Source organism: Brassica rapa, chromosome A01, assembly GCF_000309985.2.
Source record: "Brassica rapa cultivar Chiifu-401-42 chromosome A01, CAAS_Brap_v3.01, whole genome shotgun sequence".
Lineage (NCBI taxonomy): Eukaryota > Viridiplantae > Streptophyta > Magnoliopsida > Brassicales > Brassicaceae > Brassica > Brassica rapa.
Genome location: NC_024795.2, coordinates 27,863,548 through 27,889,385, shown reverse-complemented (window position 1 = coordinate 27,889,385; position 25,838 = coordinate 27,863,548). Strand labels below are relative to the sequence as shown.

Here is a 25,838-nt window from a genome sequence, read left to right as displayed (position 1 = left end):
GTGAGAGCCCGCCCACACGGTCTCTACTCTGTTGTACGCTTCTAGAAAGTGCCGCCCAATAAATTAATTGACACGTTTCTTCTCATAACCGGTTCCGGTTCAACCGACCAGAATCTTTGAATTGATTTATAAAATGGTCACTGAACATCTTAACTCCCTTTAATCTATTACCCACATTCATACAGATTATATTCATATGTGGTCTCCGTCAAGTAATTTAATTTTTGTCAATATCCCTGATTAATAGATTCATGAATTGTAAACTCCCCCACCAAAATAAAATCTGATTACAAATGCACAAGAAAATTTGAAAAAAAAAATGTAACAAAGGAATAATAAAAACGACTAATCTACCATTATGGTTAAGCAGATAAAAGCCTGGACATTGAGCGAAAAAAAAAAGATTATATAGAGAAACAAATGAAGAGTAATCAAACTAGTGCTTCTTTATTTTCCAAAACAACAGATTAGGCCCAACGAAGCAGACATCAATGATCCCGCATTCTTTAAACCCTGCGACACCTTACACGGCTTAAGAAGAAGATTTGGAGCTCTGGAGTTTCTTTAAGAGAGAGGCGCAATCTTGGCACTCAAGTTGTCTGAACAAAAAAAAAACTGCTTCGTAAGATGCATTGAGCATGTGATTGTTATGACATGGAATAAATGTTTCTTAATTCTTACCATTGTGAACTATTACGCATTTTGTTGGACTTGGCGGTGAAGTTGCAGCATCCAATCAACATAACCAGTCGAACCGCCCATCTGGTCATCGATGAGATTTCTGAGGAGAAGGAAGCCTTCTCGGGGTTGTTCTCCTTGCCTCACTAGCAAACACATGGGATGATATGACGGATCATTCTCCCTCACTTTCTTTATCAGCCTCATTAGCTTTTTCGACATCCCATTCTCTTGCTCTTGCAGTGTAACCTAAGATCCACCACAAAGAAAGACTGAGAAATTAGTATGGAAGCATATAGATCATTATAAGATGTAACGCTGGTTAATAAATTCATATGTACGTGGATGAAAGAGCATACCCTTGAGAGCTCTGCTGCAAAGTCAGCCCCAAGAAGACATTTAGCAATGTCAGGTGAAAGCATCCGACCAAACCACAACACCAATCGAAACCCATCATCGTAAATGTAAAGGCCTCTAGAATCCAAACTCTCTGCAGCCAGAGGCATTCTCCTTAGTACGTCCTTAAGGTCATCATGGTCTGCCGATGGCTGCAAACATGTCAAATTCATTAATGATTTTAAGAATTTTCTGAAAAGATGTACATTGAGATAGAGAAGCACAAACCTTTAAGAGCCATTCGTCAACACGGAATAAACTGGGATATAAAAGCTTCAATAGCTTTTTGACAGGCAGGGCCATCATGGTGAAGCCTGCCGCACTTCGTTCGTCAAGTGAAGCATCAGCTGGTCCACCATGAAGAGGTGTGGACTTACAAATGGCCAATCCGTACAATGGCAAGAACTTCAGAGACTCTGGGTATATTAATCTAGACCCCAGCCGATGCTGCACCGAGTGAAGATTACGATATTCTCTGAGAGCTTTAACAATCTTTTGCTGTATAGCATTCCGTGCATCATCCAATTTGGCGGACAAAGTTTTCTCAATTGCTGCAGAATTAAAACAGTTATTAAATAACATCCAAAGTAACGTATAATGCTACTGGGAAAAACTTGAATGTATCCTACCTAATCTAGCATATACAGAGACAATGGAGCCAGTGTCTGCTTGTCTATACATCTCTCCGAGATCTGTAACCACTGGTGCAATAGCTGTGTGTACCCTTATACGCCTCTCTCCGCAAGAAGCAGTATATCTTAGTTCTGTTAAGGATTACTAAAACCACATGATGTGTTGTACCAAGCTGAAAATCTAAACTCAAGTATGTTTTAAATATACACTATTCAAAGGATACAGTAAAGCGACTTGGAAATACACAGTCGGGGTTGTTAGCAATGTCTCTTCCAGAGCTAGCTGCACTGCATATGCTTTGTCACAGTCAACAGCAGGAAGAGCAAGCAGGTCGGCAGACCTTAGCATGAAGTTCCCATGGTAGGACGAGCAACGAATTCCTGTATAGCATACCAACGAATTTAGCATATCTTGAGTGACATAACAGGCGGCACAAATGAATATTGTATCATAAACTCTTAAACCTTTTCCACATCTTATTCGCAAAACGGATTCCCAGGCAGTTTCCCTTGTAAGGTCTCTAGCCAGCTCGTGTCTTAACTTATCTCCATGGATAGATGATTGGAAGCCTGGATAGTAGTACACCTGTCCACCAGTGTATTTTGCCAGCGTCCCTACACAAACCAATGCATTTTAATACATAAATTTCGCACTTAAAACAGCAATACTGAACGGCAGGAGAAGCCACCACTAACTGACTCCAAACTCCTAAAATAAAAAAACAGTGACAATCACAACGTTCACGTACCTAAGGAGGCAATGTCAGTGTACTTATCACTGAATGCATAAACATTAATTGCAATCTGGAACTTGGTACAATCGGCAGCCATTTGCTTATAGAAGGCGTCTTCAGCTACCCTTAAAGCATATTCTTTGTCAGTTCCATAGACACGAGGATCATCTCCGCGCAGCTTTAACCGCCCAGCACCAAGAGAAGGTAACGAGTTCTGGAAAATTAGCAACTTGCCACCAAGTTGGTTCTGAAATGAGAAAGAGAAAACAGAGTCAACTACAAACTGATAGAAATTTTCAGATGAGGTTCCATATAGGACACTGACATAAACTGTATTTTCATTTCAAATGGCAGCATAGTAACTAACCATAACCATAAACGCTGCTTTGACGGCTGGACCAAAAGCCGATTCCACATTGACATTATCTTGAAACATAAGAGGCAGACCGTCTAAAAAGGCTTCCACCACATTTCTAGATTCAGATAGATTGACAAGGAGATCATCCGGCAATGGGATAAATATATCATCCAGATCAGAAACCACCATCATTTGTGGTTGGCTCAGAGATGACTGCATTGCCAAGGTCCAAAAATAATACATGATAAATGCTAAAGTATTTCAGAACAAAAATTCATGCGTATTTACAATTCTCTTACCTTCAGGTTGTAAAAATGCAAAGTGCTGTCATAAGTAATAAATCCAATTTGAGTTCTGGGATAACCAGGCAAGTTATCAAGACAAGACTTAATCGTTTGAGCAGCAACCTGCCAAAGGAGATAAAAGTCAGTGTAAAATCAAAATTTGAGGACAGCTTGCATCTAAAAAAGAGACTCTAATCTAGTCTAGATCCAATGATACGTAGTGTGTTTAGATAAAAGCACATAGATTGGTCATTACAAAGTAATTCTAATGCACAACAAGTTAGAATCCAACATGCTTACCTCAAGCATCCCACTTTTAGTAGCCGAAAATGAAACATCAATGAGGAAGAAGTAGGTTGGTGGCATCGGAGGCCGAACCATGTACTCAGTTGGAGCTATGAAATCAACACTGCCTTGGGTCAGCTCAGGCCGTTGATCCATGTCCATTCTTCGGCCAGTAGCATCCAAATGTGAAAAGTATTCACCAGGCACTGCACAATACGTTTGACCCATAACTATGAATATTCATCTGATAAGCATATACGCCTAAGAGGACTGAGCATAGAGCCATCGCTCAAATAATTTTATGGAAAGTAAAAGGACATTCCAACGACTAGGCAAAAGTTCGTATCAGGTGCACAGATAATTTAACAAAGATGACATTCCACCACCAAATAAAAAAACATACACAACACCAAAAACGGTTCCTTGTAAGTTTCACCAAATTAATTTACGATAATTCTACTAAGATCCCTAATAGGTAGCCCTTCCCCCCCCATCAAGTTCACATCAGATTCACAGGTATAAGATGACATTCCACCAAAAACAATTAAACATACACAACACCAAAAACAGTTCCCGTATAATTTTACTAAATTCCCTGATAGATAATCCTTCCCATCAAGGAAAACCAGAGAAAACAACAATGACATTCTATATCACTTGGTCAACAAACAAATCCTGAAGATTTGGAAAAATTACCATCATTAAGCATAGAACAAATGTTGCACCGCCACTTTCTTCCAGAATCAGTAAAAGTCACATAAGGATTCATATAGGTACGGCATCTTCTGCAACGGATGATGCCACTTGAGCCAAAATCAACAAGTGGTACTTCCTCCTGAACAGATAAAAACGACAAGTTGCAATACATGAAAAAGTTATATGTGGCTCTAATGTAGCACGTTAATTAGCTAGACGAATACTTACCCCTTCAGGAGCCTCAGCAAGTGGACAAACCACAGCTCCTAGAGGTAAATGCCACCTCGACGCCAGAGACTGGGAACTTGGTATAGCACTAGTTGTCAGCCGTAGATATCTCGAATGACAATTCATAGGGTACATTTCAGCAAATGAATTTGGCTCCACGTCACCATCCAATGGTCTTGGGAATGAGGAAGGATCAAGTCCTGGCTCAAGCGATCCCGGAATATTCGAAAGGGATAGCGAATTGAAATCTTCAGCCAAGCCTTGGACGTTGCTGGTAGGAGGTGCATAGCTCGGATGCAGGTTCTGCTGTCCTGGGTGCTGACCAAAACCTCCTGTCTGAGGAGGATATGTAGGCCGAGGTCCCTGAGATGAAGACTGGAATGACACTGGAGGAGCCTGGTTGCTGGGATAACCAGGAAAAGATGGCTGCGGACCAGCAACACCAGAGTAAGACGGGTTAACCGGAGGCACCGGTTGTTGAAAACCAGGACCAGGAGGAGAAGCATACCCTCCAGGTCCCATTGGTTGCTGTGGGCGGAGAGACATGGGAGGCGATAAGTGACCTGCAAGAGTTTGAGTAGCTGGTGGACCACTAAGAGGAGGGTTTTGACTACCCGGGAACGGAGGAGGAGGAGCTGGAAAACGTTGAAAAGAGCCACCACCACCACCACCACCACCACCAGGAGGGCCTCCGTAAGCTGGCGGAGGAGGTCTACTCCCTGGAATCTGAGAAACAAAAGGAGACTGCCCAGGCCTCATCACACCCACAGGTGGAGGAGCCATAGGAGGACCAGAGGGGGTAAAAGGCCTTGTAGGTTGGGAAGAAGGTGGTCTAAAGCCAACAGTCTGTGCTCCACCTGGCGGCGGAGCAGATGCAAACGGAGAGGAGGAGGACGGAGGAGGAGGCCTAGCTGGAAAATTCGGATAACCCTGATTCTCAGTACCCATTATTGCTTACACAACTTAAAACCTGAAACTACTATCAAAGTTGGAAGCTTTGGACTAGAACCAGATCAATTAACAAACCCTAGATTCCTTCATAACCTCTGGAATAAACTTAATCTAGTTCTAAACGTATAAGAGAAGCTCCCTCTACGTTGTTGATTTCCCCTTACCGGAAAGATCTGCTGGATCAATAAAAATTGAGTATCAGCTCAAATTAATTTTTTTTTTTTTATCAATTTGATATAAGGTTTGAATTGAGAGAGAAGACTACCTCAAGTGAGAGAGCGAGAATCTGCGCAGCACGAAAACTTATTCTACGGCAGTGATCGGCTTTCAGATCGTGTGACCCTAATAAGAAGATTCGAGGTGTAGTAGTTGGAGAATCATGCGCGGTGAAGGAGAGACGACGGTGTGATATTATATGGGCCAAGACTTTGGGCTTACCGCCTTTATCGATAATGTAATTATCCCAAAAATAATAATTGTAAAAGAGTGTAAATTTTCAGAGTAATTAAAAAAAAAGAAAAAATTTGTTAGAGAGTATTAACTTTGGGCTTAACGGTTTTGCAGTGTCTTTATACAACAGTCTTATTGGGCTGAGATCAGTGATCGTTGGGTTACGGTGATCAAAGATAATGAGGCTTACCGGTGGAGATTAATTATAATGCAAATGGGTAATTTTCTCATTTTCATTGTTGGTTTTATTTTTCAATAAAAATTTAAAAATAACGTCAACAGCAGGGTTCGAACCTGCGCGGGCGAAGCCCAACAGATTTCAAGTCTGTCTCCTTAACCACTCGGACATATTGACTTCTTGTTTGTTACATCTCCATAGAGTGTCTTAAACAAGTTGATAACTCACAGTGATCATCATTATAAATAAAATAAGTGATTAATATTTTTTGGACTAACAAACACTATGGAAGCATCCTTAATTTAGATCATTTTTTCACCTTAAGACTCGTTCTTCTTTGCTCTTTTTCTCCATTTTAAAACACTTTCACCCACATAAATTTGTTTTAATTTAAGGAGGTAAGAACAATAAAAACCAGTCTATATGATAAAAGTTAAAAGTCAATCCAACAAAAACACAATTACCAAAATTTAAGATTTTTTCAGTATAAGCAAAAACGATGTTCAACACACTCTAAATTCGATGCAAGAGGTAACATGTCTATTATACTTTTTTTTTTTTTGAACAACACATGTCTATTATACTAGTTTGTAAATAATTCGTTTTTTACTACTTCATTAACCGTTATTGATCGGCTTCCGATGATGGAGAAAGGTGGCGGGAGAAGGCGTGGAGTTAAATGTCGGCGTTAAAGAAACGTAGCAACTCGTTAGCCGGATTATCTCTAGACGCTGTTCTTGGCGGCGAGATCGTTATACCACCACCACCATCATCTCCACCGTCGCCACCGCCTTTGCCGCAAAAATCTCTTGCACCTCACCAAACAGCAGCAACAACAACAACAACGACCCAAACGCTTTTCGACATCATACGCGACGAATACATCAAGGAAGGCCAAAAAGATCGGACCACGTGGCAGATTTTCCGCGAGAAGCTCCGTCTCAAACGAACCGGTTCTGCTTGGACCACGTCTCTCCATATCCCCGCCTCGGATATCCTTATCCCCAATCCCAAACACCCCCGGCCAAACGCTACTATTCCCATGTCGGATCCACCCGGACGCGGAGCGTTCACGCGCGGACCCTCGATGCGGGTCGGGTCGGGTAAAAGCCACGACGATTATTCCGCTGACGTCAGCATCCCTGGAGACGGACCGCCGAACAGGAGCTTCAAGCCTCAGTTTTCACGGCACGATTCCGTCAGAGATCACGGAGACGAAGACAAGATCCTCCGCCACCCGGTCGTCAAGTTCGTCGACGAGAGGCAGATGTCGGCGAGGGAAGCCGTCGCGGCGCAGGAGGCGGCGGAGGCGGAAGCCGCGGCGGCGTCAAGCGACGACGACGAGGAGGAGGAGGAAGACGACAGCGAGGAGGGAGAAGCGGCGGAGAAAGCAGATGCGGCGCCGAAGCAGACGATGTCGCTGATGGATCTTCTGGAAGAGACGGATAGGCAGATGGGACTAACGGGAGCGAGCTACGCCATGGACGACGAAGAGGAAGAGTACGAAGACGACGAGGAAGAGGAGGAGGAAGAAGATGGCGGCGGAGGAGGAGGAGAAGGAGAGGTGAACTGCTGCGTTTGTCAGGTGAACATCAAAGGCGCGACGTTTACGCCGTGCGGTCACACGTTTTGTAAGCTCTGTTCTAAAGAGCTTAGTGCTCAGAAAGGTCATTGTCCTGTCTGCAGCAGCTTCGTCCTTGAGTTCCTCGAGATCTTCTAGTAATAACAACTTTTTTTGAAACTTTATTTTCCCTCCTTTTTTTTAATATAAATATTGAAATTTTTAGTATTAAATAAATATTTGTTACATTCAACAGTGTAAACACACAAACAAACAGAAAAAAAAAATCACTCAATGGATGAGGCTGTAAGCCAAATCATTTATTAGAACATTTCCGTTTAAACTTCAGCTTAGCAATGGTTAATCAATCAGGTTGTGACATTTTGAGGGGGACATAGATCAGGTTGTCTCACGATGTAAATCTGATCTCCAACTTGACTGTTAGTGTCTTGATTCCTGTGCCATGTCCATAGTGCCCATGTGGCGTTCTTCATCTGCATTTAATCAGATTAAATTTGAGTCTAATCCTAGTGTGGTTCAAGCGTTTATGAGTTAGTTAAAACTGTTACCTCTAGGATTCCATGGCCAAAGCTGCTCTCTCTCAAGGCGCTATAAGGAGGTTGCTGGTCCCAACAGAACGCACCAGTCGTGGTGGAGTTGGAAGGGCAAAATTGCCCACCCAGGGCTGCGTCCGGTGTGGATAATGGGTCAGGACATTTACCGGGTTCATCAGTGTGCTCTATCGCCATCTTTTCACGGTTACCTCCATCACCAATCACTATGTGAACTGGACCACATGGGTCTAGTTGGTAGTTGTATACTCTGTTAGACCGTTCATAAGCATGAACCTTGAAACATGTTTTCACAAAGAAAAAATGTCAGTTATACCAAATCAAAAGATGGAGAAATTTATGAGGCTTGAAACGATTACTAAACATATATTTTTAATCATTTGGGGCCATAAATTATTATATATATATATATATCAACCACTAATATTTTAGAAACTATATGCTAATGTTCATTTTGCTATGTCCATAACCCGCTCTGGAAAAAAAGACAAGGTTGTGTTTTTTTCTTACATGTCCGTTGAAGACAATGTCGGTACCGTAAGAGTAAAGCAACTCCTCCATAGCTACTTTCATACATTCAGCTTCTTTGTAATGCGCTGTGTAAGTGCTGTACCATGGTGGATGCCAAGTAACTACTAACCACGGAGTTACCGACCTATTGAATTTAGCAAGATCCATCTTTAGCCACTCGTATTGTTCCCCTGCCAAAAACCGAACAAGAAACCTTAGTAAAAACGCACACAAACATGTAAACATAGAGGTCAGAGTCGAAGAATATCAAACCTGATCTATCAAAGTCGATGTAGGCACCAAGCATAACAAAGTGAATCCCACCAGCATTAAAAGAATAATAAAACTTCGAAGTGGAGCCACTTTCTACATAAGGGAATGCGAATCTTGAGCTATAAGCTTCAAATGTCTTGTTCCCAGCCTGCAACTCAAGCTCATGGTTTCCTTCAACCACCATAAGAGGAACTGTAGAAGTCAGATTCTCCATAAACCTACCCCAATAATCCCAACGTGGCTGATACGTCTCGTGTATAGGCGTATTTGAGAAATTGCAAGAATAACAATCCGAGCTAGTCCCGTTCGTTAGATACAAGTTTGCGTAACTCACGTCACCGACCAGTAAAACAAGATCAGGAGAGTTCTGAACCAAGTGGCTAATTGTAGCTGTTGTGTTGTAAGTGAGACCAGTATCACCCACAATTGCTATTCGGCTGGGGTAACTCGAGGGGCTAGAAACCGGCATTGTCTTGAAATGGTGTATCTTACTCATACCATGTGAAGGATCCCCACACCGATAGTAATAGACAGTACTTGGTTGCAGCCCTGCGTTTCAAAAACCAAATCATTATCAAGAGTCGATTTAATAACTTGTTTAGTATGGTCGAATCTGGGCATAGCCGGATAAATAATTCTATTTGAAAAAAATATATATATTATATTTGGCCTTCAAATTTTATATAGGTGGTATGACCTCCAAATTGTCAACTTTTTGATTAAAATAAACTTAAAAATGACTCATTAATTTTTTATCTGTACTTTTATGTAACCTTTAAAACAATAATTTGAAAAGCTAGAACATTCTGACTTTTTACAAAATATTTTGCAAATTAAAGCGTTACATGTTCATTTGGTTTGCTTTACAACTAGCAAAAGCAGTTGTTTTAATTCTAGTAAGGGTTGTCATTTCATTTAAAAAATACACACACTATGCAACACATGGGGTGGTCTATATATATAAGCTAAAATCATGAAAGAAGGTAAAAGAAGAACCTGTAATGCGAACATGGTGTATGATTCCAGAAGTATAGTTAAGGAGGCCCTCAAAAGGGTAAAGTTGACTATAAACAAGTGAAGATCCTGTGGCTGTATGAATCAGTGAGTCCCCCAAAGTACCGAACTGGACAATACTGGCGATGCTTGTCGGATCTAACGGCTTCACGTTCGTACCGATTTGGAACTCACCTTTCAGACACAACAAGAGTTTCATTAGTGAAATAGAAACTTGTAGTAAAAGAATCTTATCTTTTGTTCAACAGAGCCACAAGACCTAACTTTATATACAAGTAACTGAAAAAAGTAAAAGAGTTGGTAATAAAATGAAAATGAACCTGTGATCCAAGAGACCCATATGGAGTCATAATTGGAGGAGAGAGCTAGAGAAATCTGCTCCGGCTGGAAGCCGGTGACGTAGCGTTGGACACGTGGATCGGAGTCGGGCAAATCAACTGCTTTTCCCCGGAGAGAGGTGTCTAGTGTAATCGTCACCGGAGTGAATGGACCGTCCAACGTTGATGGGATAGCGTCAGAGAAGCTTGCCGAAGAGAGAAAGCAGAAGAAGAGCAGAAGTAGTTGAAGCCCGAGGAAGGTGGTGATAGAACTGTCGTGAAACGACATCGTTTCCACGGGGGTTGTGGCGGAGCTTTTCACTGTAGTGGAGCGGCTTTCTTTATGTTGCCGTTGGGATGTTTTGTGAGAAATAAAGGTTCAGAGTGCCCGTTTAAATAGTGATTACCGTTTAAGCAAATTATCATTTAACACGCAACAATCATATGAGACCGAAATTTATTCCAACATAATAATATTGAGATTTTTTCGGAGATTTGTATTATAGATTATCTATAATTGTGGTACTCACCTAGTTTCACAGTGACGTTTGGTTTATATGAATTACCCTTTTCCAATTTTCATCTGGTGGAGAATCTAACCATAATGTTTTGTGTTTTTTCTGCTTAATTTGTATTTTATTCCTTGGATACTTTAATAGGTTTAGTCTGCAACGACAGTGAGTGTAATTACGTCATCAATGACCCAAAAGCAGTAAGTCAAATGCGTCACAAAAGTCAGTGTCATGCTTTCCTTATAAAAAAATACAAAATGTTGACTTCTCCATCTACGATTTTGATATTGTGTAGAACGTTCACACACGGTAGTAAACCAAATTCTATACATTCCAGTCTGAGCCATTTGACTTTATATTTAATGGATTAGAAATCATTTAAGTCAGTTTCCACTCGCGTCAATTATTCATCCAATGCCCATCCTTTAATTTTGTACCATATAGTAACATGTTTACAGAGGATTCTCTCGACATAATATGTAGTTGTCTTTTTTTTTTCCGTCTGATAAAATTCATTCGAAGCAACGATTACAATGTTTGATACCTAAACTGGCGGAAAAACAAGAAATCCCCAGCAACAAGAGCCTAAGAAACAGGCGACTGAAACCCACATCGGGGTAGCTTACAATACAAATCCAAAATAAGGAAATTCAAAACCTCATAGAGGAACTAACACCTTCAGCTTGCAACATCTCGATACATCCAAACACTTCTGAACTCTGAACGAGATTTATCGTTGTCGCCCACGGCCCACCGAACGATAACATCAACTTCTACCAACAGAGAGCACTCCTCTCTAAACCAAAGAACCCAGACTTTATAACCCGGCAAGATAGAACCACTCTAGGGTCACGCACACTTCCGGATACGGCGGTGACGCACTTCATGCGACCAAACAACGCCTCAATAAAAGCCCTACAAAGACCACTCCAATCTCAACAGATCTGGAGACCAACGAAGTCTAAACCCGCCAAAACCCACCGAAACAGAAAGAAAGCGGCAACAAAGGACAGGATAGCGTTCAAATCACTACCAAGGAACCGAAAAATTGCAAGCTTAGGAACCCACTAGTAAAGCCACGAACCTCCCTATAAAGAATAAACCAACAACACCATTCCACTAGATAGACCGAGCTGTGAAACTCACTACACCAAACTCCTTGGACACGAAAGAAGAGATTTGGGTAAGACAAACTTGAACGGACACGCAAACCAGTGAAGGGTTTGTTCTAGATCTAGACGAAACCATGTGCAGCCAAAACCAACCACGGCCATAGCCGCATAAACAAAATAAAGAACAATGGCTTCAGCATACAACGGGACTCACGGAAAATCTGACAAACCATTCCAAGCCACGAGCTCTCAAGACAATCAACCCGAAAACTGGACAGATCTAAACACAGAAAAGAACAACACCTAAAGGACGAGAAACTATGAAGGATTTGACCGGCGGTGGCGCTAACAGAGCCGCCACGCGCCGGTCACCGGAAAAGATACAGGTCTTGACTTGTAGGGAGGAGCAGGGGCGGCTGTATCTCTCTTCCTTTTCTCTCTGCAAATGGGAAACTTTTTTTTCTTGTATCTATCTCACAAATTGATTAATATGTAGTTGTCACATAGCTCAGTTTGTAAATAACTATTATCTTGTAGATACGATCCAATCTGTTGAGTAATTATATGGTCTCACGTCTGGGCATGGATTTCCGGTTTATTCAGTTTAGGTCGGGTTATTCGATTTTCAGTTTATTACTTATTAGTGTTAATCAAAAAGTTACCAAACTGAACCGATTTTTTTTTTGGTAGCATGATATGAACTCTATTTCAATCCTTGTAACTTTTATTCGATAATTTGGATTTTCTGAGATTTGAACCGTATATTGTCAGTGTAGAATTATTAATGAACTTTTAGTCAAACCGCTAAACTAAAGGAGTTTCCACGTCTATTCCAAATCAAACCTTTTTATTTTTTATTCGGTTATTATCAATCAAAGCTATGATGAATTGGTGCAGAGGAAAGGTTTCTCAAAAGCTAAGGTTAGTCACCAAATGCTCTAGGGCTGAGGATTTTCAAAATAAACTGAGGCTTTCAATTCAGATGGCAAAATTGACATGGATTCTAGTGTTTATATGATTGTATTGTTTTCTCTTGCATGAAAGAAAGCAGGTGGGCTTAAGCAATTGTTATCAAGATTGGCAGCGAAGATCAGAGGGAGACCAGTCGAATCACCATCACCAGAAGAGTCACATGCAGTTTGATCTTCGCTTTGTCTTCAAGCAACATATGTACACAACAATACTACACAAGTCTGACTTGCAACATGTACCGAATCTACAAAAGTCTTAAAATGCTTCAAATTTTACAAATAGGCTCTCATTCATTTTCTACTACTACTACACTCGTTAACTCATAAAACTAATAAAGAAAAACACATTTATATACACTGATAGCATTCAACTAAACACTTGGTTAAACATCATACGTGTTTGAAGGTAGAGACAAACGGGAACAACGATAAGAACGCACTGGCAAGAAATATGAGCATTCCCATTCCTGCATCATACAGCCTTGCCAGGGAACGTACTGATTCCCACATCCCAATCCGCTTAATGGGTGGCTTCCAAGCACACGCAATCTACAACAAGAGATAGTACATTGTTAAACTGAACTCCAAAGAGATTAGAAACTGAAGGTAACAAGGTGATAAGAAAGAAACTTACAGAAAGGATTCCCCATCCTGTTGGTAAAAAGGCTAAAACACTAGCAAATATGTCTTGCACTGACAACTCTGTCAGCACAACCGCTACGATTATACCAGCTAGAGACACCAATAAGGCAAGGCCTTGTATAAACCTACGCACAAGCCGAAAACTGACAGCAATCTTCTGAATAAAGGCAAAGACCTGTTTCAATGTACATCCGAATGTTAGATATATCAGAATCATGTAATGCAATATGCTCAAAGAGAATTAAGTTTATTAGAAAATGAATAAACCAACCTTGAAAATAACTAAAATCACCGCAAATGCAGCCCATGACCAACCATACACCTGCACATGTACAAGTACTATATTATTAAGCAGCTGCCTTCACAGCAAAGATCATAAAGAAACTTTGATAACAAATCACAAATAAGTTCTGCTACTCTTCAACTAGTTTCATACTCATGGAAGTACAAGACATGTTGTTTCTTGCAATGTAAGTTACACTCTAAAACTAAAAGTTATAAATACATTAGAAGATAAACAAGATAAGAAGACTAATAAAATTAATACAAATCCCGCCTAGACACACCAGCCAGGTCATACTACACACATTCAAAACATCATTAAAAACCCCAAAAATGGCACCGTAACCAACATTATCACAAGTGATTGATTATATCAGATGGTCTTAAAATGAAAACTATGACGCTAAGACTGCAAATAGTGTATATGATATGCTAAAGTGTAGACAAAGATAAAACATTGTACCGCAAATGATGTATCTGATCCATGCACGTTCAGTTTGTAGACAATACCATACTGGAAGATAAAGAATCGTAGACTTAATATGGTCTCCACCATCCTCCCACTCAAGGTCCCAATGTGAGACTGTTGATAAGATATTAGTTTCCCGGATTAAACAAGATTTACAAAATCTGGAAATGGAGTACTCTTACCAGTTCTTCTTCCCACCATGCTTCCCAGCTTTCAGCTCCTTCCACACCAATCCCACCACCTCTATAAAAGAGCCACTTTGTCCATTCTTTGAAGTCTTCCACCACTCTGGAAGGAGAAAACAAATCTTGCTCCATGAGGGAACATGTTGCTCAACAACACAACACTAAATCAGACAAGCACTACTTACTTTTGCCTCTCAAATCCAGAAGGGTTGAACATGTAAGGAGCAAAGAGCCAAGAGAAAGCCAAGAAACAGCTGCTAACCGTCAGAAGTATGTAGGAAACAGAACCAGCCTCATCATTTCCATAAGCAAGGTAGACAACCAGTAAGAGTATAACCTCCATCCTAGAGAAAAAAAAACATACCATTGAAATGTATAGACATAAGACACAAAGAGTATAAGAGGAGAGATACCCTTTAACAAAATGACTTCTGGAATAAAGACGGTAGTTCTCAGAAAATTTGATATGCTTGAGTACAAACCCTCTTCTAGTGGCTTGGTACTGTTGACAAACACTAGCACCACCGTGGAGAAGTGTCCGTCCAAAATAATGGGCTCTTGTGCCAAGAGAAAATGTGAAGAAGACGGTACACAGCTGAAACTGCATAGCTGTGAAACTTACAATGGCCTACAAAATGAAAGATTGTTAAATAAACAAGCTCTACTTTCAACCAAAACACACAAAAGTAAATTAGCTCATTTTCACCAAATGACTATATGTCATCAGTGAACACATGCTTCATTGTTCTGTAGATAATCAAGTAGAGGAATGTGCATTCTCAGAGCACATGCCAGTCTCCAGAGATTCTAGTCAAATACCTGGAGAAAACCATGTTCCAAAATAAAGCCTAGAATCATTGGCACAGCAGTGAAGACACCAATCTGAAGCAGAAACTGAACGCTGAGGGCGGCGCTATGTGCAGTATTGTTCACAAGAATAGCTCTTTCTCGAATAGTAGCTCCAACTCTAGAAAACGCCTATCCAATTTCAAACACAAGTAGGGGATTAGAGACCTTCACCCAGCATCTTAACCAGAATAGGTAACCATGCTTACCAGGTATGCCTTCCCATACAAGAAAATATACAGAGTAAGCACCGTCAACTGCAAGAGACCATGTAAAATGTCAAATCATCAGTATTAAACTTCAGTAACAGCACCAGATACAAGAGGACGGACATACCATTGTACAGAAATAGAAGCCAACTGTTGTGAAGTAGAATGACATCATTCTAAAGAAATCAAGAAGCTGGCCAAGTCTGTATACATCTCTACTAAGAACCTGTTCACCATTACCACCAGCAACCTTCCCTTCAAACAGAGCTATTTGGTTGAGCCCCACATCTCTCCCTTTGCCCACCTGTAAATAAAATTAATACATATGTATATATATACGGTTCATTTTTTTTTTAAATTGTAAAGAGTTTAAAGTGCATACTTGAATATACTCATGATGAGTAATATTCCCTTGACGTAGAGTTGAGTTTAAACCTGAAAAATCATAGCATCAAAATGGGCTCAACATTCATTTTTTAACCATTTGTGTATGTTCTTACCAGCAAAGATATCTTCACTAGCATTGATGACCCGAGAGGCCTTGCTGATACCACCACGTGTGATATGGAAAACTCTGTCAAAGACATCTGAATGACCATAATTCATGCGGATCCTGACAGAATAAGGATTCCATATGAGTTTTTAAGTCAAGGAAAATAAACTTATTGGTGGTAGTAATAACTTACTTCAAGGGTTTTGCCAGTACTCGTTGGCCAAGAGTTACAAAGGTAGTTTCTTGATTGGACATGAAAGAGGCCAAGGAGGAGACACTGCATCATAAACAGTTAATGTAAGATGAAGTATATATAAAATAAGAAAATAGATATATACGAATGTCTGGTGTTCACACCTTCCAGTAAATACATGTTCCCGAACTCCAAGAATGGTAGGTGGTCTTATACCATGGTCCCTATCGAATTCTTCCAAAAGATTTCTCATCTTCAAGGCTTCTTCAAAGTAATTATCCTAACAAATAAAGGTTGAAGATGTATTTAGCTAGCACGAAAAGAATGTAAAGCAGGCATGTAATCATGATAGAAGATTCAGGTGCATTCACAATGTGATGAGATGTCCAACTCCAAACTGTAATTCAATATACTCTTTACAAAGCTTATGTTATATAAACTTCCAGAAAACTTAACTATAACAAAAGCATAGAAGATCTTGAAAGAAGGCATACTCACTTGATTCACATCAATAGTCTGGACTGCATTTCCGCGAGTAAACACAATGGCATGGTTTAGATTCTCAGCTTTGCCTTGGCCAAGTTTTGGATCCCCAGGCAATCTTATGGAGTAAATTTCCTGCATAGCCAGAATAAAACCACTTATAGCATTTTTACATGTTTTGAACTTAAAGCATATTTACATGTTTTTAACATTAGGAAACAAGAACACTAGTTTTGTGATTTCTAATATACTGTATTGGTGTTTTTACTAGTTTATAACTTATGTCTTGAGTCGTTTATCGAGTCAAAATATTTTCTAAATCACATACTTTGATTGGATGAAAGATTCAAAACATAGATTATAAACTAGTAAAAACACCGATATATCAACTTCACAGATGATCACGGTGTACCTTATCCTTTCCATCGATGTCGGCCTTCACAAGTTTTGAATAATATTCTTTATGATATTTAACCTCTTTAAGAGTATCAACAACATCGATGTAGGCAATGCGAAGGGCTTCGTTTCTGACAAAATAAATGAAACAGATCAGCTTTGTAATAACACAATGATAGGCAGAAGCTCTAGACTTTAAGGTATAGAAAACCAGAAAAGGTGTCTAATTATTACCTTTGCATTAGCAGTGCAATGTCAGCAGCTTCAGGTTTTTGATCTTCTTTCTGTCTTCCATACATTTGGCATGTGACAACATATGTAAACTTTAGATCTGCTTGGGCCCTTGCTTCAGGAGATAACTCAAATCCTTCAGCATCCGTTGGGTTATTACCATAAAGTGTGGATTCCTCGTCTGTAACTGGTGATGAGATATCCCTTGAGAAAAAAAGCTTGACCAAAAATGATTATGTGTATTAGAAAGCACTTAGCCTGATCTTACCTGTTCCAGCTTTTCTTTCCAGATAAGACTGAAGCATGAGAGCTTTCCTATAATACATCATCCCTCGAACTGCAGATATAATATTGCCAGATAACACACATAAGCTATCAGATCTTGAAGTGAAACAGTTATCCCCAAGAAAGCAAAAAAAATGCAGCGATTTGTTTTACCTACCTGTTCTAGCTAACGTTTGTCCACGGTACGAAGCCCAAAATCGAAGTTCAAGTATGTCTCTCTCATTATGTAGATCACCTTCTAACGCATTTTCATCTTTTCCTATTCGTGCGAGAAAATTTTTCCACTCATCTGCAACATTATCAAATTTTAATGAAAACTAGTTTTTGATCTAATTTTTATTCAAACATCAAAAATATATTTATTGAGAATATATTAGGCATCAATCTATGATGGTAATTACAAAATTTAAGGCAGAATCAACTTAACAGTAAGAAACATGAAAAAAAAAGCTAGGCAAATGTCACACCTGGATATATTTTCTGAAGGTAAAACAAGATTGATATCCCATCCTCATTTCTCTTTGTGAGTTCAGCCATGCTATACAGCACAACCTCAGAACAATATGGAGTGAAGACACTTGAAAAAAAAAGTTTAAAGGGAAGATATAGTAAGAGGTTATTTGGAAAAAAATGATGGAAATGTGGAACATGAAATACCTGAAGGATAACATCTGGTGGACAGGCTTTGGTTGTGGCACATCCATGAAAAGAGAATTGGTGAAGAATTGAAGTCTGCGTCTGGCCTCAAGATTTCTAGGAACATGCGGCGCTGTAGAGTCTTTGATGGTAAGTAGAGAGTACAATCTTTTGACGAGAGCTTTCTGTAAACCACAAAGAAGTAAACGACTGAATCGGTGCAGTTATAGCCTTTGACAATGAATATATTTATATATATCATCAATGTACCATCTCGGGATCTTTAGGCCATTTCAACTTTGTAAACAGACGACCTTCATTCGATGCTCGAGTTATCACGTTCCACGCGTCATAGTGACCCCTACACCAAGCAACATATTTTTGGAAGCAAAGAAAAGAATAGGATTGTTGCCAAATCATCGAGTTTGTATGTACCTCATATCAACAGCTAATATGTCAAGCCGCATAACATCGTATAGATCTTGAAGTGCTTTGGTAACCGCTGCTGCATTCTCCGGTGTTTCATTTTCTTTCTGTCCAAGAAAAAAAAAATATGAAGATCAGTACTAATATAACAATGGAAAGTACAATATTTTGAAGATTAGTACTACTACTATAATAATAATAATTAAGATCCGGTTACACTTTCTGAGAAAGACATAATAATAAGCATGGTAATGTGAATACCAGGACTCCTAAGAGTGCAGTCACTCTCGTGATAACAAGGGAGAGTTTCTTCAACGTAAAATCAAGATGTATAGTTCTCATAGTTATGCTGGTCCGGATGTCTCTGAAGATTCTGTCCACCCTACAAAATAATATTCACAATAAATATCATCACTTATCCATCCAGCAAAGTCATCTTAGGGCTGACAAAACCCATTACCAAATCTTCCCCTCGGCTTCCAGCGTTGTTATTAGGACACGTTCAAGGCTGTAATAGACTTCTTCAACAGCATACTTCATATAGGCATCCTTTTCGATCCTCTTCACAATCTCCTCTTGTGACTTACTCTCAGCAGCAATCTCTGTGGCCAATAATATCTACAGTAGATAAATATGAAAACAGATTTTCACTAAGAAATGTCCACATATAGCCACACTTAAACATTGAGTTTTTAATACAGGAGAGAGGAACAAAACTCACCTTGGTGGAAAGAAGAAAGAGAGGCCACTGAACCAGTCTACTTCCATAATTCTTGGGCATCAGGAGCAAGTCCATCTCACTAGGGAAATGGTTTCATATGAGAAAAATTGGTAACAATGATGAAACTATAAAGAAAGCTGAAGCTAAGAGAAATCATGAGACACAACAGCTTAGTTAAAGCACTTACAAATCAGTGATGTAGTCTTCCTCTCGTAGACATTTTATTATTTGGTTCCAAAATGGAGCAAAGTGAGCTGCCTCTACTCTGTTCTTCTTATCCACAACCTTTGAATTGATAAACACATGCAAATATGAGAAGAAGAAACTAACATAGTACTGCAAAAATGTAAAACAGAGAGGGAAGCAGCATCACTACCTCATGAGAAGGATCCCAAGACCTGCACATAATTTTGATTATAGTCGAAAGGTAATGAAGACGAGAAAAATGTTAATAATAGTTAACAAATATAAAGTGAGATGTGCAGGTAAAATGACAAAAAATGGAAAGGAACATAACCGATTGGTTATAGGGACATGAAGAGCCCTCATAAAGGCCCCTGGAAACTTCTTAAATTGCTTGTGAATTTCTTCCAAAGATCTTATCTGTGAAAATGGCAACGCAACGTAAGGACCCTAACTTCTTAAAGACAGTGTATGAACATTTATAAAATATCTTGATTTTGACATTTCTAAGACAAAAGAAAAGTGTAACCACACTTACCTTTCCCAAACGATCTCTCACACCGAGAAAGAAACCCAAAAAAGCAGAAACAAGGGTGTAGAATATATGGATGTCTAACAGGTATATCTGCATTATATGAAAGATAAAGTTACAGTACAATGAAATAAAAATTAATCTGTGAAAACATTCATCCTAATAAATTTCACCAAAATTGGTAAAATATTTTTTTAATAACAAAATCATCCCAAAACTGAAGTGATTCTCTAGAAACAACTACTTCTTGATTCAGTGATTTCTTCCAGCAAAACAAGTGTCAACCCTTTATTAAAAGACTATTGAACTTACAGAGGCAACAGGAGCCCATAAACTGGCAACAGTCAGAGCATTATAGTTTCCTGCATCCAGATAAAGAAATATCGTAGAAAGAATGAAATATTTGAGATTATCATCAGTACATGTATCAGCAAGAAACCTATAATAGTAGAGCTAATAACATATCCTGAGGGACCTATTTCATACTTATAACTTCTTGACACAAAATCATGCCAGTAATAAGGAATATTACCATGTTTCACTATCATCCTTGTTGGACTAACGAGCGGCTCTATCTGCAAATTCACCAGCAAGAGAAATATTAGTAGTATTTTATGATGTAACATTTATATATGTCACATGTAACCACAATCTTTAGTACAACTATCAAACATATCGTTACAAATTATGCTTCCCGCCAAAAGAACCAACCTGAAGAAAGTACGCAAACGAGAACTTTGCAGACAGAACAACAAGCCAAAACAGCAAGTACCTGCGTCATACGAATGGGTTAGTAGTACATACCTAGACCAACATTTGAAGTCACCAGTATACAGATAACTAAAATAATTAAGGTGAAGAGACTACTTTATAAAATCAGATGTCTTTTCATACATGCCACGGCCAACATAGTGTCTCTCCTGAAAATACAATCAAGTAAGTAAGCATCAGAGATTATTACCAGATGATCCAAATATTAACCATGAACGAAAGAGAAACCTGGCGCCACATCCACTTAAAGAATCGAACCACAGTCCACCCATCACATTTATTAGCAATGTTGTGACAAGCTGGGATGCGCATCAGGACACCAAAAAAGAACTGAACACCACCGTAGATGGCTATGACAATCACATAAAGCGTGAACATGACTGAATCAGAATTTGGTTTGCTATCTTCTTGAAGTGCTCTCCTGCACACACAACCAACTATCACACAATGGAATGCAAAAAACTTACCCCCCAAAAAAAGTGAAAAGTGCCATAAGAAGTTTCACATACACATAGAGGAAAGATATGAAGACAGAAGCAAGACCAAACCAAATGAGACGGAGAAACATGCGATAAACAGCCAGACGTCTTGTAGTAGAATAAGCACCATACATCATGAAGACATCCAGAACACCTATAACATTAATTAAGCATATGCTTTTGTCTTCACTCAAACATAATATTACTCAAAATTAAAATAAATTATTATGAGGTTTTAAGACTCACTCTTGGAAAACTTCATCACAACATAAGTCGGTCCCAGGCTGAGAATCTCACGCAAAGTCTTCCTGGAAGCAAGGCTTTTTTCATTGAACGCAACTATGGCCAGTGCCTGTAAAGAAGCCTGCTAAGAGTGTGGTACTAGCAGGAGAGCATTTTGTAGACATACAACAAACCTGAAACGTCATAGCGAGGAATATCCATAGCCGATGGAAGCTGTGGTAGAGATGCAAAAACGTTCGGTGCTCAACGAAGGAAGTCTTTCCTCGATGTTTTTCTCTACCGGGTTTAAGCTCGAACTACAATGACATCAGATGATGGTCATCTCACCGAAGAACAAAACCACAAGCACTACTACAATAACCTCTAACACAAACCTTTGCTCTAGGTCTAGGTTTTTGAAAAAAAGATGAACTGGTTCGCCACGGCCAACCAAGCTCGAAGGATTGAAGCGACCTAGAAAAATCAAACACGTTAGCCAACAGAGAAGGAAATTAATTAACTCAGCAGACAAAGATGTTAAAAATTTACCAAAAGTACTCATTGAAGTCATCATAGTTTCTCCAAGCTGAATGAGGTACTCGGCCATTGCCATTGTTAAAAGCTTCCTGCACGGACCAACATTTTTATAATAGCCCATGTTATAGCATGACTATTAAATCAAACCAACACTGTCTTAAAAATAAATATTCAAACATGATACAACAGGACATTTTTTACTAGAAAACCAACTACTATTTGATTATAATTACAAACTATACTGCAATGAAACATATATCACATCTTTAAGGAATACCAGAAAATGTAATAGCCCCTCTCAAATAACACAATAAAACAAAATTGCACACTGGTTACAAGTTCATTGAAACAAAGAGTTACATGCATTACCCAACTAAAAGCAGTAGTAAATGACTATATATCCCAATCATTTTCCTAATCTAGCAAACATTGTCTTGCTACATTCCATGATGTATGTTCTCTACTAAAAAGCACCATTATGTGGGATCAAAGGAGACTCTCTAAAGGCGGTGAAAAGAAGACTTCAGAGAGCATACCGCTGATACAACTTCATACAGTGGAGAAATAACATGATCAAGGAATGATACATCATCCTCAGAGCCACAACTATCGACTGGTCTACAACTCTCAGCTGGACGAGCAACCTGCTGGCGTAAGATCTCATCCATTTCTCTTACCATCTACAAAACAAATATTCAGCATGAGCACATAATATCAAATGAACAACATATATTAGTAAACTACCATAGAACCAGTAGCAATTCAGAACATTAGGAGATTCTGCATACATATCAAAACTTACATGGTGGAATATGTAGCACAAACATTCCGGAAGGAACCGTATGTTGGCAGCTTCACCCCAAATCAGGAAATACAAAGAGAGGTATAGCAGTTTCTTTTCTCCACTTATAGCCTCTAAACTGCATCTTACAAAAAAATCGGAGTGAGCATGCAAGAGTTTGTAGCAGGAAAGGACAAGGAAGATGAGATTATTTACTTTCTCCATGAAGGTTGAATGCACAGGTAATCACACCACTTAATGTAGTTGTCTAGGGACTTCAAAAACACATTACTCACTGCAGCATCATCAAGTTTCTGAGAAAGAGCATAAGAGAAAAAAAGTTACTCATTAGATCTTAAAATGTAACTCACCGCAAAATCATGAATAATCTACTTCTTATCCAAAAACTTCTGTGAAATTAATCATGTGAAAAATCAAAACCTTTGGTACTTACATGTTCTGTTTCTCCAGGAATATTAAGGCGGGATTGCTCATTAGAAAGAAGAAGAATTATATGTTCACGCTGATTGGAGACGCTGTCTCTCTGAGGCCATAAGTAGAACATAAACACACAATATGTGAAAGATGATTTCCTAATAAAGAAAGCTTCTCAAATAGACAAACCTGAAACCCAAATATATAGTGAAGAAAATCAAGCATATCAGCATTCCTTGTTGCAGGAAGGGGGAACTCAGCAGGCAATTTTGGCAGGCCTGGAAAATACTTCAACGCTGTAACTGCGGCTTGCACCTCACAGAAAGCCGTCGTGGCATTTGCCGTGACAGGAGCATCAAAAGGAACAATGTTGTAGGCAACTGTGTCCTCATGACTCATTGCAGCATCTGAATCATTAGCATGCTTCAGCTGTAGTAGCACAAAGTTACTTTGATTATTATTAACTGAAATCTACAGAGCTACTTTCACCAATAGTGGACTGAGTAATGTAAACAACCTCTTCAAAGATCTCTTTTGAAACCTGCTCCAACACATGTTCCAGAACTTTAAGGTTGGCAAAGACTCTTTTCCTTTCTACTGTTTTCTGCTCTAGCCTGAAAGGCAATATCAACACAGAGTTTGGACAAGAACTAAGATAACCAGGGCCGGATCTAGTCCAAGCCTAATGAAACATTGACTTTGGCCCTCCAAATTTTTTTTAAAAGATTTACATAAGCATAAGAAATGTTTGTAACTTCTAATTTCCCAAATCCGGCCCTGTGATCATGAACATAAAATTGACAGAATATGTTATTTTATGGTTAGTATACATACTCGTCAGTGAAAGCGCCTGACTCACAGAGCTGCTTTTCTTCCTCCTTTAACGTGTCAACATTGTTCTTTTCTCTGTACCGCTGGTAAAAACCTTGCAGGCGGTTAATATCTTGACTTCTATTTATGGTCTCAACCTCTCTTTTTTCATCTCTTTGCTGAAATAAACCAAGGTCGAACAATGTACAGTATATGAGTATAGAAAAACCATGAGACAACCAAAGAAGAAGAAGAAGAAGAGATATACCTTAATAACGGACATCAATCCGGTTCTAAATTGTAAAACACTTACGCTTTCACTATTAGGGTCAAGTTTTTGTGCAAGCGAGTAAGCATGCTCACATACTGCAGCAAGAAAAAAAAAGGAAATAGTCACAACTTTGCACAGAGGAAGAATAAGAAGAAAACAAGCAACAACTTACAGATCCTAGCTATGACGGGGTCATCAGCTTGGAGTTCATCAGCAGCTCTCAGAATATCATCTATGTCTCTGCCCTCACCAGGACAACCACCACCAGCTGATTCTCCTGTTCTATCCCTTCGTAACGCAGCATTAACTAGCCGCTCCCATAGAGCCTCCACTCGAGACATTTTAACCAGTGTTGTATCACTCACGGAAGACTTAGTGAAGAAGGTTGAAACTGAAAGCTAGCTCGCCCTGTCTTTATAATAAGTTTCAAAAAGTTTCTTTAGGTGATAGTTAATATAAACCTTAACCCCCACATAAAAAACTTTTCCACGAACAAAACCATTACAACGAAGGAAGGAATCTTTATGTTCTTAAAAAATAAACAAAAAGGAATCACGTGCGAACCGGCTAAATCACATTCCCATTTTAAATTTAAACCAACACGGTTTTCTCCGGTTAATCCTTTCCTTGTTTAATTCTCAACCCGACCGAACCGATGTCCTCGTCAAGGCAAGACCAAAACCTATCGCTGTCTTTCTATTGTTTATGTTCTTCTTCTCGGAGATATCTGGATAGATTTTAGGGTTTCGATTTAGGTCTCTCTTTTGAAAAAAGAATGGGAGCTTGCTGACTTAGATTCTTCGTTGCCTTCCAGGCAAAGGCAGGACGATAAATGGGAGCATGATCTGTTTAGTAGTGACAACAAACCTCAACTATCAAGTTCAAGTATGTTTCTTTTTTTTTTTTAAATCTCTTTAGGAAGAAGTTAAAGTAGTTTATACCAATGGTAAGCTCACATGTTAAACTGATAAGACTGCATCCTAACTCTTTGTTCAACATCTTTATGCTCTTTTTCCTCACAAGCTGTGTTTTTTGTTTCGGGGACCGAGGAAGAAGATACTTCTTGCGTTGGGATCCAAACGCTAATAGTATAGTGGCTTCAACCTCAGCTGAACGGTCTCCGGAAGTTGTTAGATTAAGCTATTATCTAAATAACCGAGTACACAGCAAATCAATGTTGGCAAGAGAAGTAGCTGACGGACATGATGGATGGATGAAAGAAGGCATTCTCTGCTAGGGACCTTGCTTCTCTAGTCTTGATGAACCTCTTTATAGAACACAAAACCACCAGCTTCATGTTAGAGTTTCCCAACAATAAGGTCTAGAACAGAGAGTATTGAGTATAGGTTTGAGTGTAACCAACCACATCTTTGTTATTCTTGTTCTTCCCATCAACTATCTGCTCGACTATTACGTCGATTTTATGATTTCAATACTTATTAAAATAATCTGCGTAAGTTTCCAATAGCCGACTTAGCTCAGTGGTAGAGCGCGTGACTTTTAATCCCGTGGCCGTGGGTTCGATCCCCACAGTCGGCGTTTTCTATTTTTATTTTTCTGCCTGCTCCTGAAGGCTGAAGTTATTCACACAGATACGCTCAAACACTC

General features: G+C 39.3%; 4 protein-coding genes and 2 non-coding genes across 9 annotated transcripts; 2 read left to right on the top strand and 4 right to left on the bottom strand.

Moving 5' to 3' along the window:
• Positions 1-254: 254 nt before the first annotated feature.
• LOC103849496 (protein transport protein Sec24-like At3g07100) lies at positions 255-5,721 on the bottom strand. Of its 2 annotated transcripts, none has more exons than XM_009126252.3 (14): positions 5,508-5,721; positions 4,292-5,418; positions 4,064-4,202; positions 3,383-3,573; positions 3,098-3,205; positions 2,808-3,011; positions 2,456-2,687; positions 2,172-2,321; positions 1,931-2,087; positions 1,704-1,831; positions 1,303-1,625; positions 1,038-1,226; positions 682-927; positions 255-599 (listed from the first exon to the last, which is right to left on the bottom strand). In XM_009126252.3, the coding sequence occupies exons 2-13, from the start codon at positions 5,237-5,239 to the stop codon at positions 694-696; spliced, it is 3,003 nt and encodes a 1,000-aa protein (XP_009124500.2). In that variant the 5' UTR covers positions 5,240-5,418; positions 5,508-5,721; the 3' UTR covers positions 255-599; positions 682-693. The 2 variants fall into 2 exon arrangements, with proteins under 2 accessions (XP_009124500.2, XP_009124505.2); XM_009126257.3 differs by having other exon boundaries at positions 4,292-5,415; positions 5,508-5,677.
• A 244-nt stretch (positions 5,722-5,965) lies between these two features.
• Positions 5,966-6,047, bottom strand: TRNAS-UGA. The gene has a single exon. It is a non-coding gene; the product is annotated as a tRNA-Ser (tRNA).
• A 206-nt stretch (positions 6,048-6,253) lies between these two features.
• LOC103849477 (LON peptidase N-terminal domain and RING finger protein 3) lies at positions 6,254-7,616 on the top strand. Its single transcript, XM_009126232.2, has 2 exons — positions 6,254-6,401; positions 6,525-7,616. The coding sequence occupies exon 2, from the start codon at positions 6,550-6,552 to the stop codon at positions 7,588-7,590; it is 1,041 nt and encodes a 346-aa protein (XP_009124480.1). The 5' UTR covers positions 6,254-6,401; positions 6,525-6,549; the 3' UTR covers positions 7,591-7,616.
• A 116-nt stretch (positions 7,617-7,732) lies between these two features.
• Positions 7,733-11,009, bottom strand: LOC103849489 (purple acid phosphatase 15). Its single transcript, XM_009126248.2, has 6 exons — positions 10,121-11,009; positions 9,783-9,974; positions 8,787-9,335; positions 8,514-8,704; positions 8,001-8,279; positions 7,733-7,925 (listed from the first exon to the last, which is right to left on the bottom strand). Exons 1-6 carry the CDS (start codon positions 10,404-10,406, stop codon positions 7,800-7,802), a joined length of 1,623 nt encoding a protein of 540 aa, XP_009124496.1. The 5' UTR covers positions 10,407-11,009; the 3' UTR covers positions 7,733-7,799.
• A 1,913-nt stretch (positions 11,010-12,922) lies between these two features.
• LOC103849469 (callose synthase 9) lies at positions 12,923-24,643 on the bottom strand. Of its 3 annotated transcripts, none has more exons than XM_018654039.2 (49): positions 24,403-24,643; positions 24,228-24,325; positions 23,984-24,138; positions 23,667-23,763; positions 23,339-23,578; positions 23,169-23,258; positions 22,931-23,028; positions 22,736-22,853; positions 22,470-22,613; positions 21,946-22,022; positions 21,792-21,870; positions 21,591-21,713; positions 21,421-21,526; positions 21,205-21,328; positions 20,924-21,116; positions 20,792-20,844; positions 20,636-20,696; positions 20,457-20,499; positions 20,237-20,286; positions 19,931-20,017; positions 19,727-19,812; positions 19,586-19,607; positions 19,397-19,494; positions 19,210-19,288; positions 18,949-19,106; positions 18,750-18,870; positions 18,498-18,595; positions 18,333-18,423; positions 18,084-18,247; positions 17,894-18,003; positions 17,584-17,715; positions 17,410-17,478; positions 17,145-17,328; positions 16,927-17,041; positions 16,530-16,649; positions 16,196-16,311; positions 16,032-16,115; positions 15,846-15,958; positions 15,728-15,780; positions 15,473-15,649; positions 15,346-15,393; positions 15,110-15,268; positions 14,704-14,918; positions 14,476-14,634; positions 14,288-14,393; positions 14,100-14,219; positions 13,626-13,676; positions 13,347-13,529; positions 12,923-13,261 (listed from the first exon to the last, which is right to left on the bottom strand). In XM_018654039.2, exons 1-49 carry the CDS (start codon positions 24,569-24,571, stop codon positions 13,103-13,105), a joined length of 5,595 nt encoding a protein of 1,864 aa, XP_018509555.1. In that variant the 5' UTR covers positions 24,572-24,643; the 3' UTR covers positions 12,923-13,102. The 3 variants fall into 3 exon arrangements, with proteins under 3 accessions (XP_018509555.1, XP_009124472.2, XP_018509572.1); XM_009126224.3 differs by having other exon boundaries at positions 17,145-17,322; XM_018654056.2 differs by having other exon boundaries at positions 24,273-24,325.
• Positions 24,644-25,697: 1,054 nt separating this feature from the next.
• TRNAK-UUU lies at positions 25,698-25,769 on the top strand. The gene has a single exon. It is a non-coding gene; the product is annotated as a tRNA-Lys (tRNA).
• Positions 25,770-25,838: the final 69 nt, after the last annotated feature.